Source organism: Neltuma alba, unplaced genomic scaffold (genome assembly GCF_004799145.2).
Source record: "Neltuma alba isolate B1F8T4 unplaced genomic scaffold, ASM479914v2 tig00012155_pilon, whole genome shotgun sequence".
NCBI classification, from domain to species: Eukaryota; Viridiplantae; Streptophyta; class Magnoliopsida; order Fabales; family Fabaceae; genus Neltuma; species Neltuma alba.
The window spans coordinates 12,233-30,313 of NW_021636703.1; the positions used below are offsets into that span (position 1 = coordinate 12,233).

Sequence of the window (18,081 nt, forward strand, 5' to 3'; positions counted from 1 at the left end):
ATTTATTGATTTCATAGCTCAATATAAAAGATAAAATCAATAATATGTCAAAGTATAAATAATACAATTTATTAAAACAAAAAAAGAAAATTGCACAAGTCTAAAGGGAAGCATCTAAAGACAAAAGGGGACACATGTTTGCTTCTCATCTAGTAAAAACAATTCATAGACTTTCCACGCACATGTCCATAATTAAAAAAAAAAAACTCTGAATATTCTTAAAATAACAAATATTTGCTATATATGATATGTTCTAGATAAATGCATCATTAATTTCATACATAAATATTGATAAAATGAATATCAAGTTAATATATAACTTATACAATTTATTAAAAAAAGTTGAGAATCGTATGGGTCAACAACAGATGTAAAGAAAGATATATGTTTACTTTCTCCCTTAACAAAAACACTCTGTTAATTAATTTTTTAAATGCAGATTCATAATTAAAAAGCTATAAATACTCTTAAAATAAAAGATATCTGTCATATTTAATATGCCTTCGATAAATGCATCATTAATTTTATACTCGCAATTATAGAAAATTATTCTCGCAAGTTCACCAATCACAACCTCGCGCGGGATCTCAAGATTATGGCGAAAAGAAGACTCAACATATTGATCATTGATTACCAAGGGAACCCAACCAATAAAACTTTCCAATGTTATTTTCAAAGAAGTTGCCATGATTCATTCTACACAAGCCTTTGTTTAATATTGCCACTTCTCTTTAGTTTCTTCACACACACGCGCACGCACACGCAACCGCGCACACAAAATATTTAATTTGAATTAATACAATTTTTATCCATCACACACAAAATATTTAATTTGTATTAATACAATTTTTAATCCATCACACACACACAAAAACAATTTTTGATCTATCAAGTTTATCTTTATTTTGATTTTGATTCTTTAAGTTTAAAATTATAGGTTTTGATCTCTTAAGTTTCTTTTATTTAAACATTGATTATACAATTTAGTAAATACTGTTTTGTCTTTTGAGGGACTAAAACCTATGGTTTGAGACATGAAGAACTTATAAACTCGAGACATGAAGGATTATATTAACCCATTTAATTTGGCCATAGTTTCTTTGTTTCTACATTTCACAAGGGCCAAAAGACGTAGGGGAAAAATACAAAGTGTGGAACAAAGTATACTTGCCCATTTACTCTCATTACACACATTACACACACACCCCACATAGAACAATACATCCACTACATTATTTTTCAAGATAAGAGCAAAGTAGAAGTTCTCACCAGACTAGACAATGATATATATATATATATATATGTATGTATGTATGTATGTATGTAAAGGAGACTCCACTTACTATCTAAAATATTTTGTCTATATTTTCAAATAATGAAGCACGAGAAGAATGCTTAGGAAGTTGGTCTGGCAGCTGTTCTGACACCAAGAGATAGAAGAGCCCCATAACTCCAGTATGCGGACGGCTGCCACGACTGTAGTTGGATTCCAGAGTTAAGGTTTCTCCATCAATTATCTTGACCGAACCAGGTTGAGGATAACAAGTGCTCATTCCTACAATGTAGCCTTCTTCATTCCCTGCCTCCTTCCCGGTTCCATAGCTTGGTGTTGAAGAACATATAACCCTTCCATCCTGAAACCATCTCACTAGCTAGTTTCAGAAAACAAGCTATATTGCTATGTTACAACAAGCGGTGTGGATATTATCGATTTAAAGTTACAGACCGGTTCAATGGCACATGAGCTCTGAGGAATTGTCTAGACTTTAACCCCTACCACCCTCCAAATCACAAATATTGAAGGAGGGTTTTCTATATACCAATGAAAATAAACAACTCCCTTACTAATCAGTAAAAACCGATTCACCCATTTTTTGCACATATTGTACTACTTACAAAGGCTCAAATATAGAGAAACATAGTAAGCTGCAAATTTGCAACCCTACTTAATTTGCTGGATGAGAATCATTACTTATTAGGACCCTTTTGGCCTTTTCCATGTTAAAATTTTCATAGATACTAGTAAATAATTAATAGAGCCGGCAATATGCAACCACCAACTCCCAAAAAGTGGAGGGTTAGGTTGAAGAAAATAGAAACTGTTTGGATGTGGTCCTTTTCAGCCCGCACTCATCAACTCACAACTCGTCACAAGCTAGCCTGCGAGCCTACCTTTTTTTTCAATTATAATTTTTTTAATTTTAATTTGTATTTTAATAAGAAAAAGTTTTATCATTTTATCATTTTCTTTATTGTTTTAACATTTTTATATTAATAAAATAACTATTAAAAATAAAGTATATGCTTATATTTCAAGTTTTGAGATTAATTTAATTATATAATTATATGAAAATATAAAAATAAATAGAATTTAGTCTATAAAAGTTTGTAATTTAATTTAAAAATTTTAAAAATATATATGTAGAAATACAAAAAACTTATAAAAAAAAATGGAGGTTGGCGGGCCAACCCATTCCTTGGTGGGACAGTCTGGCTAAATTCGAGCCCACCATGAGATGGTCCTTTTACCAACCTGCATGGGCTCCAGCCTATACCACCACTAGCAATTAAAGGCTGAAAAATAGAAATCAACTATCACCTGTCCATACAGAGTTGAACCAATTCCACCCGCATGTTGATGAGCCACACCATAAATGACATAGCCACCTCTTGGCATAGGGAGGCTTGTTCTTTTGACATCAATGCATTCACTCTTATCCTTATGGCTATTGCTGCAAGACTCAACATCATATTCAACCTGTAACAAAACAATACTTGTTGCTTACATACACACAATAACAAAGTGTATTTTATTATGTTTTAAGTTGAATTCGGATTCAGACTAATGAACTTGTTACCATAAAAATTACTTACCTTGCAATTATGTTTTGTACCCAAGGCTTTAGAACCATGTGGTGCTTGCAAAGTGTCGGTCACGTCAAGTATATAAATCTTAACAGGCACCATGAAATCACTCCAGTCAACCCACTTAATTGTATATCTTAAGTAGAGGCTTCTCCTTGGTAGCTGAAGGCCTTTCTTTACCCTGCACTGAGTATTATGATAACAACACAGCAAACCGCCTATATAATCGGGCCTCAAAGGCCGGCCATATTCATCCTTTGTGATGTTATAAAGATCACATTTGCACTCAATGCACCCCAACCTATCTTCAACACCTCTGGTATCGATGGCATGGACATTAAGCATCCATTTCTCCTCATACCCATTTGGAATTTCTGCAGGATTGCCTACTTCTATCACAAAAGGTTCTGGTATATCAGTATTTGTGCCGCGTGTTTCGGATCCAATACCAAAATACTGTCCAAGAGTACCTGCAGGACATAAGCCGCTATTTCCTACAATCACTTGATCTGAATCTGACTCATTATTACCTGTGTTTGTCACCTCTTTACGTTGATGGTATCTAACAACAAGCCAATGATGGAGATAAGTTTCATGAAGAGGGACAGAATTGCCTTTTTCATCAACCACTTCACCATTGAAACTCTTTATTGCGATATGGCCTCTTGGGAAGCCTATATCATAGTAATAGCTATTTTGAACTGATCCTGGTTCTAATTCAAACTTGGGGGAAAGAAAAACGGCTTCCTTGACATTACTTTCCTTCTTCCATAAAGCATGAGACAGTGATAAGAGCAATAGTATTGCTGATAAAAATATATAAGCTTGCGAAAGTCGCATGTTGTTTCTCTGCAACATCATCATATGGGAAATCATTAGATAACAGAACCTAAAACAGAAGCAGATGTGAAGTGTGCTGCGTCCAGTCTCCTATATACTAGCTCTGATCTTTAATATAAAAGTTAGTTTGACATTCAATTTAGTTCAAATATAATACTCCAATCCACTTTATCTCTTATATTCATTTTTTTTCTCAAGGTAGTCCTTGTAGTAGTTACATATATTAAAGATTTCATCAAGTGATAGTTTTAGCTAATATACGTGATTAATAAAAGCATTTTAAGGAAGACAACACCTATTTATTACAAGTAACTAACTTAACTAATTTTTTTAATTTACTCAAATTAATCAACTGACTCTTATATTAAGGATAAGAAGTAGTATATGTAGTAGAAATATAATAGAACTTAACGAACTAGCAAGCACAAAGAAGAAATAACATACCACTGCAGAGGAAGGACTAGAAGAGTGACTGATCTGAATTTGCAAGAAACTAAGAAATTGGAGTTGCACTTACACTACACAAATTATATCTATATATATAGGCACACACAGGTAAGGCAGCTGACAGCTGCACGACACTTTAATTTTCAATCATGTTGCGTTACGTTGCGTGATGAACAATTCCACAACGGACGAAGAGCTTTTTTTGTGCTGTAAGGCATGACGCATATGATGAATCTGGAAGATTGTCGGTGTGAACAGGGGAAGATGAAATCAATATGATAGAGACAAGTGCTTCGTTGAATGAAATTACAGGATGAGGGTACTAGGGATCCACGTGGAAACAAATCCGCCTGTCTCCAAAATTTCAGACAAGGTGTTCGATTAATTGGATGCCTCTGGATACGTTTAGATGCATGATTAGTATTGACGTGCAGCAGCATCTACCTAGAGAAAAAACATACATAGAAGACTCACGACAACCTAGTTATTGTCATCAACATGAAAAAAAGTAGACCCTCTTTCTAATGTAAACAAATCATTATTGGTTGAGATGACAAACGGCATGATTTTGGTTAGGAGAAAAACGTAAGTTCAAATCTCAGGAACTGCACTCTAAGTTATAATCTTAATATTTTCAGCTTGACAGAAATTAGCCTCAAATCCAAATTGACTCAATGAGTTATACCAAAGGAAAAAATAAAAGCTAAACTAAGATACGCACACAACAATAATAAAAAAGACGATCATGTTTCAGCTTAAATCTCTCAACAGAATTGTCATCATCGCATTGTGAAATCTTGAAGTAATTTCCCCCCACTTTTAACATCTTAATAAGCTTCTAACTGTAACACCATATAATGCATAAAATGGCCGGAGCTATAGTAATATAGATGTTACACTTCCAACTAGATGAATCAGCCAAAAAAGCAAAGCCGTAACAAAAACTATTCCCCTAGCACCTGGGTAAAATAAATTGAGAAGCATCAGGCATCTTAAGTAATTAGAGATTTGTACCTTCTGTACATTTTGGGTAAAATGAGATACAAATGGAAAGCTGTATGTGAGGCGCCCAACAAACCAGACTGCCATGAAACAGTATATTATGAGAAAATCTTACACATAGTCTTGTGTCATTGCCTTCACAAGGTTAACACCACTGCGGCCAAGATTGATACTTGAAAAAAACAAAAAAAACACAGAGACTATATATATGGACAAAATGATTGAAGTTGAAATAAGCATGACGTAGAACCGATAGTTTCTCTGCAATTATATAAACATTTAATTGGACTGTTAGTCTAGTAATGATGGTCAGTCAAGTAAATCCGGAAAAATAAGGAGTGTCTCTTTTCTTAAAACTTCTTTATTAGTTTGCAAATGGCATAAAAATGCAACATTGAACTTGAACGATTTTAAGCTTCGTTCTTTGCAGCATAATAAACTCACTATTCTGCTTATGCACTGTCCATCCCGGGGTCGTTAACCTTGTTTGTGCTGCTTTCTTGGTATACAGAATATATTTACCTTATTGGGTAAAAGTGCATCCAACACCTCTGCATACAAATCATTTTTTTCTCAGATTCAGCACATCAATCTTTTTTATGGTACGTCCAATACCCTATTATTTGTTTTTTAATCCATCGGCACTCTGAAGATTAGGGTGACAGATGTAACTAAATAAATAATATCATGGTGTTGGATGCATCAAAAGAATAAAATTAGGGTGCTAAATATACCATAAAAAAAAAAATCGGGATGTTAGATGTAATTGGAGCCAAGAGTCCTTTGGATGCACCTATACAGAATTTAAGATTACTGCTGTTAGTGATTAGCTGCAATAAGCACTGGTTAATCATGTGGTTATTTGTGCATCTGAATCTAGGAGATTTGCCGGCTGTAAACCCTGAGTTAGTTGTAACCTAATCGCTCCTGTAAACTTGCATGTTCAGTATAAATATACAGTGAGTTTCCAGTGATCATTAAGTAAACTTCATTCCAATATTATATCTTCCACTACTGTATCAGCTATAGCTTGTCTAAAATCTTCTGACCTTTACACATGTCTAGCTTTAACAGGCTCTCAATTATTTTTCTGCTCATTCTTTGTAATACCTTTTGTCCTCTAGCTATTGTATTCTTGTCTATATATTCAATAAAAAAATGCAGAGCACTGTGCTTCGATTATTCAATTCCTTCTATCCTAGCTTTTCTATCTCAATGTACGATTGGAGCATTAACTCTTATTTTTCCGTATCTTGGAGTAATTACGCATTCAGGCGACTAAACCCATGAACAGCCACTGGTAAGGAGGATCAGAGACGCGTGGAGGCTTTGGGTCGTCACCGTCATCCTCTTCGACAACGACCGAGGGGAGAGACTCACACCGATTAGACCATAGGATGGAGAAAGCTGAGATGGGGAGAGCCAGACGCTGCTGTGAACGTGATGGATGGGTGAGAAAACGGACCGTTTGCCTCTCTTAGTATAGGGTGAAATTCAACCATTTTAATGATTTAGGAGTAAAGTTGCAACACCTAATAATTTAGACATCTCAAAAAATAGGTTAGAATGTTAGGTGTACTTTCACCTTATCCTAATCCTAATCAAGTAGTGCAATATCCTTGTCCTAGCAATATTATCTTTAAAATATAATTAAAAAAAGGCATCCATTGTTTTTCACCGTTAGTTTGAGAGAACAATTATGGAAAATGCATTAAAAAATTATTTTCTCCATAACAATGACTATCCTAAATTCTCAACGAGTGCAATATCATTAAAATATAATTAAAAAGGCACCTGTTATCGTTCACCGTTAGTTTGCGTAAGGAATAATGGAAAAAGCATTAAAAATTTATAAATAAATACCCCATAAAAAATAAAGGAAAAATCGGGAATAAATCTCCCATTAAAAATTTAATTGGTAAAAGGGACTAAAGATTTTATACAACTTAACTTCTATTTTGTACAACTTAACTTTTTTTATGTGTAATTTATCTTTCTTTACGTGTAATATTTTTTTTTTTTATGTGATGTGCAGCTCAATTTTCTGTTAACTCAGGGAGAGCTAGACGCTGCTGTGAAGGTGATGGATGGGAGAGAAAATGAACCCTTTGCCTCCCTTAGTTTAATTAGGGTGAAATTGAACCCATTTTAATAATTTAGGAGTAAAGTTGCATCGCTTAATAACTTGGACATCTCAAAATATAGTTTATAGTGTTAGGCGTACTTTTATCTTATCCAGTTATCCTAATCCTAATCAAATAGTGCAATATTACCTCTAAAAATCTTAATTATAAGATATTGTTTATAATCTACAAATGAGAAGTTATAATTAGAACCGGAAGTAGTAATTAAAAAGGCATCTATTATTTTTCACTATTAGTTTGTGAGAAGAATTATGGAAAATGCTTTAAAAAAATTATTTTCTCCATAATAATGACTATCCTAACTTCTCAACGAGTGCAATGCCATTAAAATATAATTGAAAAGGCAACTGTTATTTTTCACAATTAGTTTGCGCGATGAATTATGGGAAAAAAAGCATTAAAAATTTATAAATAAATAACCAACAAAAAATAAATCCCAATTAAGTCTCAGAATTTATAAATAAATGCAAAGGATATATTTTTATTTCATCACATTTTTTCGGAACAAAAAGGCAAGCAACGCTGGAGGATTTATATATAAAGACACTCCGCAATCAGAAGGAGAAGGATGGACACTTTTTACCTCTCCTGATTTGTTCCGAGCAAGCAGTAGGTGGCGATAGGATAAGCTCAAAGTCTTAACTTGAAGCATGAGGCCTACGAGCTATGGGGTCTGCAAATTTAATGCATTCTCGGTAAATCAGCGCCGTCAATTCCCAAATCTCATCAAGGAGGAAAACGACAAAAAAAAACGAGTTAAATTTAAAAGAATTAGAAAAGTGGAGTAAAAAGATCGTAATTAATTTTTATTATTCTTTTATTTTGCATCTTTTATTTATTAAAATTTTAAAATATTACTCTTTTGGTCTTTAATAATAAAACCCATTTAACTAATTTGATTAAATTAAAAAAATTAGGTAAGTTAGTTAATTATAAAAAAAAATAACACATTTTTTCTAAAATATCATAATCATCTTTCTTAATACCCCATCTTCCTCTTTTACTTGATTATGGTTGAGAGAGTATCTATAGGGATAATTTAGAGAAAATTGATAAATATGAAAAATAATTTTTATATTTAGGATTAAAACCAACTCAAAAATTAGGTTTTATATTAAGGATCAGAAGAGTATTTTTAAAATTTTTTTATATTAAATCCTTTCTCTTTTTCTTATTTTACTCGTACTAAACCTCGAATTAAAGGATCTACAGTCCTTCATCGTGTGAAAAGCTTCCACTGAATGTGCGTGGAGTTTCGCCCTTGTGAGTTTTAATTGTTTGCAAACCCGTGCGTATAGCCTGCATCTCTGCCATCGTCGAGGGCATATTACCTAGTCTACGTTCAAAACCCCTCGCCCAGTTTTGCAAATGAGGCAACTTGACTTGTATGTGTACATATAAAAATTTGACTTGTAAACATTAATTTGTAAATTTAACTTGCAAATAACGGATCAATTTGTAAATATTAAGATTATATAAAGTTGAAGGTCAAAAATACTTATGAAGTTAAACAAAAAATTCAGTTAAAATTTACTAATCCAAGTTTAAAAATATTCCAAAAATGCCAGCATCGTTTAAATGAGCTAACGTCCATTACCTTTCTAGTGGAACCTACAATATTTTTAAGGAAAGTATTAAAATACCCCTAATTAAAATAAAAAAAGTTAAGGGTAAAAAATATCAATAAATTTATACTAAAAGTTCACCAAATACCATATAACTTTCAATAAAAGTATCAAAATACCTCCAACTTTTAAGGTTATTAATTATAATAAATTTTTATGTCCTCAATCTTTATAATTAAAAAAGGTTATTAATGTTTTTAATAAAAAAATTTCTTAATCAGCCAATTTTTTTCCTTTTTTTTTAATAAAAACCAGTCTGCTATAGTTATTATATTAATTGTTATGGCTAAAAATATTTTAATAGAATAAATATTATACATAATAATTAAATATTTTTATAACTTATTGTGTTTTATATTTTAACACTATTATTACTTTTTCAAAAGTATTTTAATTTCAAAGAATTTTCAAATAAAGTCAACAAAATAAACATGTACATTTTGATCCTTTGATTAGTATTCATTTGATATTTTTAGATTTTTAATTCAATTTAATTATATGATATAAATGATATAAGTTTGAGAGATTATATCAACCAACTAAATTTAAATTTAAAATTTGTAAAACAAATGTTTTGCTACAAACATATATAAACATATTTAGTTAAGTGTTATTAATTAACAAAGTTAATCAAATTTTTAATATCTATGTTAATTAAATATCTTGAATTTTCTGCCTAATATGGTAAAAAATAAACGAATAATTAATTTTCTAAAAGAGAAAGAGAAAAAGTCTTAAAATTTTCAAAGAATTTTGCTCAAGATTAATGATACAGCATGATGAAGGTAGATTAGTAAATAAAATTTATTTAAATATATTTTTATAATATTCTTAACGTAGTTAATAGGTTGGACTTAAGTGTATATTTTCAAAATGGAATGGAGTCCATGTAATTAGGGCAAAACATTAAGAAAGTTAGAGTATTTTACTCAATAACTTATCATTGAAGGGCAATTCAACTCAAACTTAATTTTTTACACGAATTATTTTAATTAATAATTTCTAACACATTTTAATACGATAACCCTTTCAGTAAAAATTACATGATGTTTGGTGAACTTTTACCCTTAAGTTTTTTTTTGTTTTAGTTGGGATATTTTGGTATCATGGGTCACACTGCAAAGGTAATAGACGTTAACTCATTTAAACGGCACTAGCATTTTTGTGCCATTTGTAAACTTGGATTAGTAGTACTGGATGAACTTTTGGTATAACTTCGTTGGTATTTTTAACCCTGAATCCACTTATATAATTCATGAGACATATTTGTATTTAATTTTCGTAAAACACATATATTTTCCATTGTGACCAAAACTAGAACAATTTAAAAACATTATCATTGCACCATATTTGTGTTTTATTTTCGATAACTAAGGTCAATATTCAACATTTTTAATAGCCAATTATAATTATATTACAACGCCTCTTAAAATGCTGATTAAAAAAAAATGCCACCCAAGAACTAACGAACATGTAGAAGTTAAGAGGAACAATTAAAATATTACTTTTTTTAGAGGGAAAGGCAAAATGATATTGAGAAATATAAGCATACAAAGTTAAAGAGTCACAGTAGCATAAGTTAAGTATGGAGGAAAAAAGACGAAGATTAACAGAAATAAAATGAACAGTAGAATTAGAGGATAATAAAAATAGTAATAATAATACTCAATCTCCTCGTTACTTAGGCATGAAGATTACCTAGTTTAAGAACTAAGGAAAATGGGGAAGATTGGGCTATGAAAAGGAATGTAGGGAAGAAGGGTCTCCTAAGCGTCCACGGCATTGTTTATAAATTCCGTCCATGGCATTGTTTACAAATTCTCATTTAGTTTAATTTAGTTTGAGTTCCAACAGTCCGACACATCAGATTTTCAATATATCTAGCAAGTTCAGTTCTAACAATGGCCAAAACAATATTTTATTTGTACAAATTGAGAAAGCATTAGAAGCAATTACATATCTTTTTCTTATTGCACAGTACAGATCATCCGCTATTGCATTAAAATATTACTCCTCCAATATTTAATATAGAACTAATTAGAAAGTTAATGTTAGTCTTATATATAAGATTTATTTTACATGTTTATCAATTTTTTTCCTCAAATTAACCTGATTGATATTTCCCCAACAATAATCAAACAGGAGAGAAAAGAAGAGAATTAAAAAAGATGCTCAAAATATTTTTAAAAAATTAAAAATCATATTAACTAATTTAACGAATATTCTTAATCTACTTAAATTAGTTAATTAGGCCTTATATTAAGAACCAGATAAATATAAAGTTTATCATATTGAGAATGTTATGGACGGAATAAGTCTTAAGAAGAACAAAGTCAAGTTAAAAAACCATTGAATATAATATAGACCAGAGCTGAATATAAAGCTTTCTTCTGCATAAATTTTGGAATCAGAAAATTGATAATTAACACTTTCACAATACAAAGATATTTACATTCATTTTAGGAAGGATGCTAATTCGCATCTTTCCACGTCTTAAATATTGATCCAAAAAAAAAAAAAGAAGTTGACACCCTACAATGTTACAGGTATCTTTTGGTAGGAGAAACTACCCAGAGATGACAATTTTTGTACCCCATTTGGGAAAATCCAGTGTAAAGTTATTGAATGGATAAGTCCCCAATCCTTAAAACGGACTATATAATACTCCTCTAGTTCTTAATATAAAACCTATTTAACTAATTTGATTAGATTAAGGAAGTTAGGTAAGTTGGTTAATTATGAGAAATGTGATGCATTTTTCCTAAAACACCATAATCATCTTTCTTAATACCCCATCTCCTTCTTCTACTTGATTATAGTTGACAAAGTATCCATAGGGATAATTTAGAGAAAATTGATAAATATGAGAAATGAGTCTTATATTTAGGACCAAAACCAACTCAATAATTAAGTCCTATATTAAGTACCGGAGGAGTATATTTTATTGTGAACATTTTACTAGAGATTTCTATTACATCAATTTACCTGTGTGATTTCTGTTGAAGCATACAAGGGGGTGGGTCAGGTTTCAACCATCTAGTGGCCTAGATCCTCATCTGGCCGAACCCTTCAAACCCTTATCTCACTGAACCCTTTTGAAGATCGATCACCTGGATGAGAACTAAGAAAAGTGTGACTGTGAATTAGCTTAAACCATAAACACAGTGATGCCAAAATTCCCACGTTGCATCGGGCATCTTTTTCCGGTGGAGAGACACCCAAACTTCAGGCATGTGAAATAATGAAACCGTGGGTCAATAAATGCTGAAGAGTCTCTGCCGAAGTGCGATTCAAATGAAATGAACAGAGGGTGAAGTGAACCCCGCTATTTCTCTAGATTCCCCAGTGGCCTAGCCAGGTACTTCCTCACCACAGGGTCTAACAAGGGTAGCAGCCAAGAGATGGCAGCGAACTCTCGTTGTTTTAGCATCACAACAGCCAATTGCAGCACACCTTGCTAGCATAGCTTCACTGGATCTTTGAAAATCGTAATCCTAGCAACATTATTTTCCAGTAATGCTACATGTGCAATGCTAAAAGATTCACCTTTATCGGTGGCAAACTACCGTTCTCTCACTATTATATTGAACCAATCTTTGCTTGAAGATCTTGTTGCTTTAACTTCTATGGACTTTGTATTGGGCCCCTCCCCGATGACTAAGTCAAATGGAAGCCCCGTTTCTTTAGTTTCATAAACCCGCTTTACAGCGGCCTTACAACTTTCCCGACAAAGTATTTGTGCGAAAGAAGCTCACCTAGTCTTCCTGTTGCCCTTGCTTGTGCTGCATCAGATGTGCCAGTTATGAGCTGATCTCTCTTGCTAAAAGCTGAACTCATGCCAGGCTCATAAAGAGCTTCTTCTAAACTAACAGCATCACAACCAGTATGAGGATTAGAAGAGGTCTGATAGCTATCTTGGCAGGACTGATCTTCCAAGTTGTCACTTTCATGCAACACCATTGCTGCTGTACTTTCTGCCGGCCCATCTTCAATAGTCTAGTTAGCATCAACCGTCCCTGTATCTGCACAAATTGTTAAGGAATTGAGGCTTTCAAAATCATGGTTCTTCATTTCAATATAGCCACTAGTCTGGGCAGCCTGTGTCTTGAATCCATTCGCACGGGCATAACTAAAATCTGGTGCAGTTTTCCAGTCAACAGGTGGCCAGTTTGAGTTTACTCCAGTCTTCCTTTTCGGAAAGATCTGTTCGTTTGCTTTTGGTACATGACCTGATGGTTGTATATTATCAGTCTCCAATGAAGATGAAGAGAGAGTCCAAACTGATTCTTCATAAGGAATTTCAGGCACATTTTGGCTATTTGATATGAAAAATTCTATTTGCTCCTTCGAGGAACCAGATTCCGCCATTGTTGTTATGATGTGAAGGAAATTGGCTAAGTGCAACTCAGGAGTGCCATCAAATAACAGACGAGAAAGCTCCATAAACAAAGAATGATTATCTGTGTCTTGGGTGGTGTACAAAATGTTTTCCTGCGACAAAATGGACATACAAGTGTATAAGGATATAGGCTCTGGAGGCCCAAAAAAAACCAATTATAACATAAAAAATTAGGAGAGTTGCAACTAATACAGCCAATGCTTAAAAAGTAAGTGTGCGAGTGTGCATGTGTTTGTAGGAAAAAACGGCATCTTTTAACATACTTGCTGAAGACAACCACATTAACTCGCTTTTTTGATATGCTCCCACAACCCTTTATGACATTCCTGTAAAACAGCTTCTCAACAACGACAACTTAGGTGATTCAGAAAATCAAATCCGGACTGCTTCAATTGAAAAGATTTATCATTATGAACTTCATGTATGTAGCGCTGTGCATATGGAACAGCCCAGCTTATCAATGATGCCGTCAAGCCACAATCAGCAAGACCATAATATATTGCTTCACGAGTTACAACATGCACGTAATGCAAAGATGTAATATTTGAAACCAAAAGCATATTAATAATTCTTTCTAAAGTAAACGGCTTGAAAATATTAATATATTATTATTTTAACAGATAAGCGACTGTTAAATTTGCATTCAAGACATAGTTCAACTTATCAAGCCAATGCCTACTGAAGGACCTATAAGCTGAAAACAATTATAGTTCTAGGATTTTCAGGGGGCCAAACATCTGTTTATTGATAATTGTAAACAACTTTCACATATATATTTAGACAAAGAGCAAGTTCTCTCGTGAGAAAAATGGTAAGGCTCTCAAGGGTGAAGTAAATTCAGAGTACCCAGGACTCTACTCAGAAAAGAGGAAGAGGAGTGATCACACCTCTGACAAAGATGAAATGCCCAAGGATTTCATAAGGGTTGAAAGTTTTTGTTGAACAATTTCATGATCCTCCTCATCAGCGAGGTCTTCAAAGTAGAGAGAATCAAGGTTATCTGCATGCTTAAATTCTTTTTTTAAACTTTTATCGTCACACCAGCATACGAGACCAAAGGAAAAGGGGAAAAATACGAAGTGTAGCACAAAGTATACTTGCTTATTTACTCTTCATTATATATATGTGTGTGTATATATATATATATATCACATAGAACAATACATCCACTGCATTATTTTTTAAGATAAGAGCAAAGTAAAGGTTCTCACCAGACTAGACAATGATAGTTTTTTATATACGTACAGGAGACTCCACTTACTATCTAAAATATTTTGTCTATTTTTTTAAATAATGAAGAACGAGAAGAATGCTGAGGAAGTTGGTCTGACACCAAGAGATAGAAGAGCCCCATAACTCCAGTATGTGGACGGCTGCCACGGCTGTAGTTGGATTCCAGAGTTACAGTTTCTCCGTCAATTATTTTGACCAAACCAGGTTGAGGATAACAGGTGCTCATCCCTACAATGTAGCCTTCTTCATTCCCTGCCTCCTTCCCAGTTCCATAGCTTGGTATTGAGGAACATATAACCCTTCCATCCTGAAACCATCTCACTAGCTAGTTTCAGAAAACAAGCTATACTGCTATGATATCACAAGTTGTGTGGATATTATTGATTTAAAGTATAGACTAGTTTAACGGCACATGTGCTCTGAGGAATTGTCTAGACTTTAACCCCTACCACCCTCCAAATCACATTTATTGAAGAAAGGTTCTCTATACACCAATGAAAGTAAACAACTCCCTTACTAATCAGTAAAAACCCATTCACCCATTTTTTAGCACATATTGTACTGCTTATAAAGGCTCAAGCAAAGCTGCAATTTGCAACCCCACTTTAATTTGCTAGATGAGAATCATTACTTACCATGACCCTCTTCCATGTTAAATTTTTCATATACACTAGTAACTAATTAAAGGCCAAAAAATAGAAATCAATTATCACCTGTCCGTACAGAGTTGAACCTATTCCACCTGCATGTTGATGAGCCGTACCATAAATGACATAGCCACCTCTTGCCATTGGGAGGCTTGTTCTTTTGACATCAATGCATTTAGTCTTATCCTTATGGCTATTGCTACAAGACTGAACATCATATTCAACCTGTAACAAGACAATACTTGTTGCTTACATGCACACAACAGCATAAGTGTATTTTATTATGTTTCAAAGTTGAATTCGGATTCAGACTGATGAACTCGTCACCATTAAAATTACTTACCTTGCAATTATGCTTAGTACTCAAGGTTTTGAAACCATGTGGTGCTTGCAAATTATCAGTCACATCAAGTATATAAATCCTAACGGGTATTATCAAATCACTCCAGTCAACCCACTTAATTGCATATCTTAAGTAGAGGCTTCTCTTTGGTAGCCGAAGGCCTTCCTTCACCCTACATTGAGTATTATGATAACAACACAGGAAACCGCCTATATAATCAGGCCTCAAAGGCTGGCCATATTCATCCTTTGTGATGTTATAAAGATCACATTTGCACTCAATGCACCCCAACCTATCTTCAACACCTCTGGTATCGATGGCATGCACATTAAGCATCCATTTCTCTTCATACCCATTTGGAATTTCTGCAGGATTGCCTACTTCTATCCCAAATGGTTCTGGTATATCGGTATTTATGCCGCGTGTTTCGGATCCAAGACCAAAATAGTGTCCAAGAGTATCTGCAGGACATAAGCCACTATTTCCCACTATCACTTGATCTGAATCTGACTCATTATTACCTGTGTTTGTCACCCTTTTATGCTGATAGTATCTAACAATAAGCCAATGATGGAGATAAGTTTCATGAAGAGGTACAGAATTGCCTTCTTCATCAATCACTTCACCATTGAAACTCTTTATTGCGATATGGCCTCTTGGGAAGCCTATATCATAGTAATAATCATCTTGAACTGATCCTGGTTCCAATTCAAACTTGGGGGAAAGAAAAACGGCTTCCTTGACATTACTTTCCTTCCTCCATAAAGCATGAGACAGTGATAAGAGCAATAGTATTGCTGATAAAAATATATAAGCTTGAGAAAGTCGCATGTTGTTTCTCTGCAACATCATCATATTGGAAATCATTAGATAACAGAACCTAAAACAGAAGGAGATGTGAAGTGTGCTGCGCGCAGTCTCTTATATACTACATCCAGAACATTCAATTTGATTCAAATATAAGACTCCAATCTACTTTATCTCTTATATTTATTCATTTTTTTTCAAGGTAGCCCGGTTGTACATGTTAAAGATTTCATCAAATGGTAGTTCTAGCTAATACACATGATTAGCAAGGTTATTTTAAAAAGACAATACTTATTTATTACAAGTAACTAACTTAGCTATTTTTCTTAATTCACTCAAATTAGTCAGCTAGATCTTATATTAAGGACCAGAAGTAGTATGTATAGTAGAATTACCATAGAACTTTCACGAACTAGCAAAAACAAAGAAGAAATAACATACCACAGGAGAGGAAGGACTTGAAGTGTGACTGATCCGAATCCGTAAGAAACTAAGAATGTGTAGTTGCAATTACCCTACACAAATTATATCTATATATATAGACACACACAGCTAGGGCAGCTGAAAACTGCACCACACTTTCATTTTCAATCACGTTGCGCTGCGTTGCGTGATGAACAATTCCACAACGTACGAATGTGTATGTAACTGGAAATGGAGCTTTTTTTGGTACTGTAAGCCATGATGTATGTGATGAATCTAGAACATTGTTGGTGTGAACAGGGGAAGATGAAATTAATATGATAGAGACAAGTGCTCCTTTGAATGAAATTTAAATTATAGGATGAGGGTACTAGGAATCCACGTGGAAACATAATCCGCTTGTCTCCATTTGCGCCAATCATGCTCTGTTCAAATACCATATCCAACTTATCCAGCTCCAAAATAGCAGATAAGGTGTTCGATTAATTGGATGCCTCTGGATATGATCAGATGCATGATTACTATTGACAACAGCATCTACCCAGAGAAAAAACATCTATAGAAGACTCACGATAAGCTAGTTATTATAATCGACATGGAAAAAATAGATCTCTTTGTAATGTAAATAAATCAGTTGAGATGGCAAGTAGTGTCAATCTTACAAGGAGGAGAACATAAGTTCAAATCTCGGAAGCACATTCTAAGTTATAACATTAATGCTTCTGGTCCAATAAAAATTAATCTCAAGCCCAAATTGATTTGATGATACTGTGGAAGTCTAGGTTATGCTTGGGGGGGGGGAGGCCAACCTAAGATAAGCACACAAGAATAATAAAAAAGACGATCATGTTTCAACTTAAATCTCTCAACAGAATTGTCATCATCGCATTGTGAAATCTTGAAGTAATTTCCCCTTACTTTTAACTTCTTAATTTAATAAGCTTCTAACTGTAACTCTATATGATGCATAAAATGGCCGTAGCTATAGTAGATTTTACACTTCCAACTAGATGAATCAGCCAAAAAAGCGAAGCCGTAACAAAAACTATTCCCCTCGCACGTGAACAATAAATTGAGAGGGATCAAGCACCTTAAGTAATTGGAGATTTGGACCTTCTCGTACGTTTTGAGTAAAATGAGATACAAATGGAAAGCTGTACCAGACTGTTATGAAACAGTATATTATGAGAAAATCTGACACACGGTCTTGTGTGATTGCCTTCACAAGGTTAACACCACTGCGGCCAAGATTGATCCCAAAAAAAAAAAAAAACACAGACTATATATATGCACAAAATGGTTGAAG

The 18,081-nt window shown here is 33.6% G+C and overlaps 2 protein-coding genes across 4 annotated transcripts; both read right to left on the bottom strand.

Annotated features, from left to right (window-relative positions):
* Nucleotides 1-1,123: 1,123 nt before the first annotated feature.
* LOC114723832 (uncharacterized) lies at nt 1,124-6,165 on the bottom strand. 3 transcript variants are annotated; one of them, XM_028910075.1, is made up of 5 exons: nt 5,167-5,212; nt 4,150-4,547; nt 2,875-3,714; nt 2,600-2,758; nt 1,124-1,634 (listed from the first exon to the last, which is right to left on the bottom strand). In XM_028910075.1, exons 3-5 carry the CDS (start codon nt 3,703-3,705, stop codon nt 1,347-1,349), a joined length of 1,278 nt encoding a protein of 425 aa, XP_028765908.1. In that variant the 5' UTR covers nt 3,706-3,714; nt 4,150-4,547; nt 5,167-5,212; the 3' UTR covers nt 1,124-1,346. The 3 variants fall into 3 exon arrangements, with proteins under 3 accessions (XP_028765908.1, XP_028765909.1, XP_028765907.1); XM_028910076.1 differs by lacking the exons at nt 4,150-4,547; nt 5,167-5,212 and adding an exon at nt 5,948-6,165; XM_028910074.1 differs by lacking the exons at nt 4,150-4,547; nt 5,167-5,212 and having other exon boundaries at nt 2,875-3,841.
* A 7,419-nt stretch (nt 6,166-13,584) lies between these two features.
* Nucleotides 13,585-16,544, bottom strand: LOC114723833 (uncharacterized). The gene is made up of 3 exons (XM_028910077.1): nt 15,546-16,544; nt 15,269-15,427; nt 13,585-14,862 (listed from the first exon to the last, which is right to left on the bottom strand). The coding sequence occupies exons 1-3, from the start codon at nt 16,410-16,412 to the stop codon at nt 14,587-14,589; spliced, it is 1,302 nt and encodes a 433-aa protein (XP_028765910.1). The 5' UTR covers nt 16,413-16,544; the 3' UTR covers nt 13,585-14,586.
* Nucleotides 16,545-18,081: the final 1,537 nt, after the last annotated feature.

Excerpts from the sequence above, each read along its gene's own strand:
- LOC114723832 (XM_028910074.1), bottom strand. The coding sequence starts at position 3,741 with ATGATTTCCCATATGATGATGTTGCAGAGAAACAACATGCGACTTTCG. Across the intron at positions 2,759-2,874 it reads GTACAAAACATAATTGCAAG|GTTGAATATGATGTTGAGTC; the intron begins GTAAGTAATTTT and ends GTTTTGTTACAG. Across the intron at positions 1,635-2,599 it reads GTTCAACTCTGTATGGACAG|GATGGAAGGGTTATATGTTC; the intron begins GTGATAGTTGAT and ends AGATGGTTTCAG.
- LOC114723833 (XM_028910077.1), bottom strand. The coding sequence starts at position 16,412 with ATGATTTCCAATATGATGATGTTGCAGAGAAACAACATGCGACTTTCT. Across the intron at positions 15,428-15,545 it reads GTACTAAGCATAATTGCAAG|GTTGAATATGATGTTCAGTC; the intron begins GTAAGTAATTTT and ends GTCTTGTTACAG. Across the intron at positions 14,863-15,268 it reads GTTCAACTCTGTACGGACAG|GATGGAAGGGTTATATGTTC; the intron begins GTGATAATTGAT and ends AGATGGTTTCAG.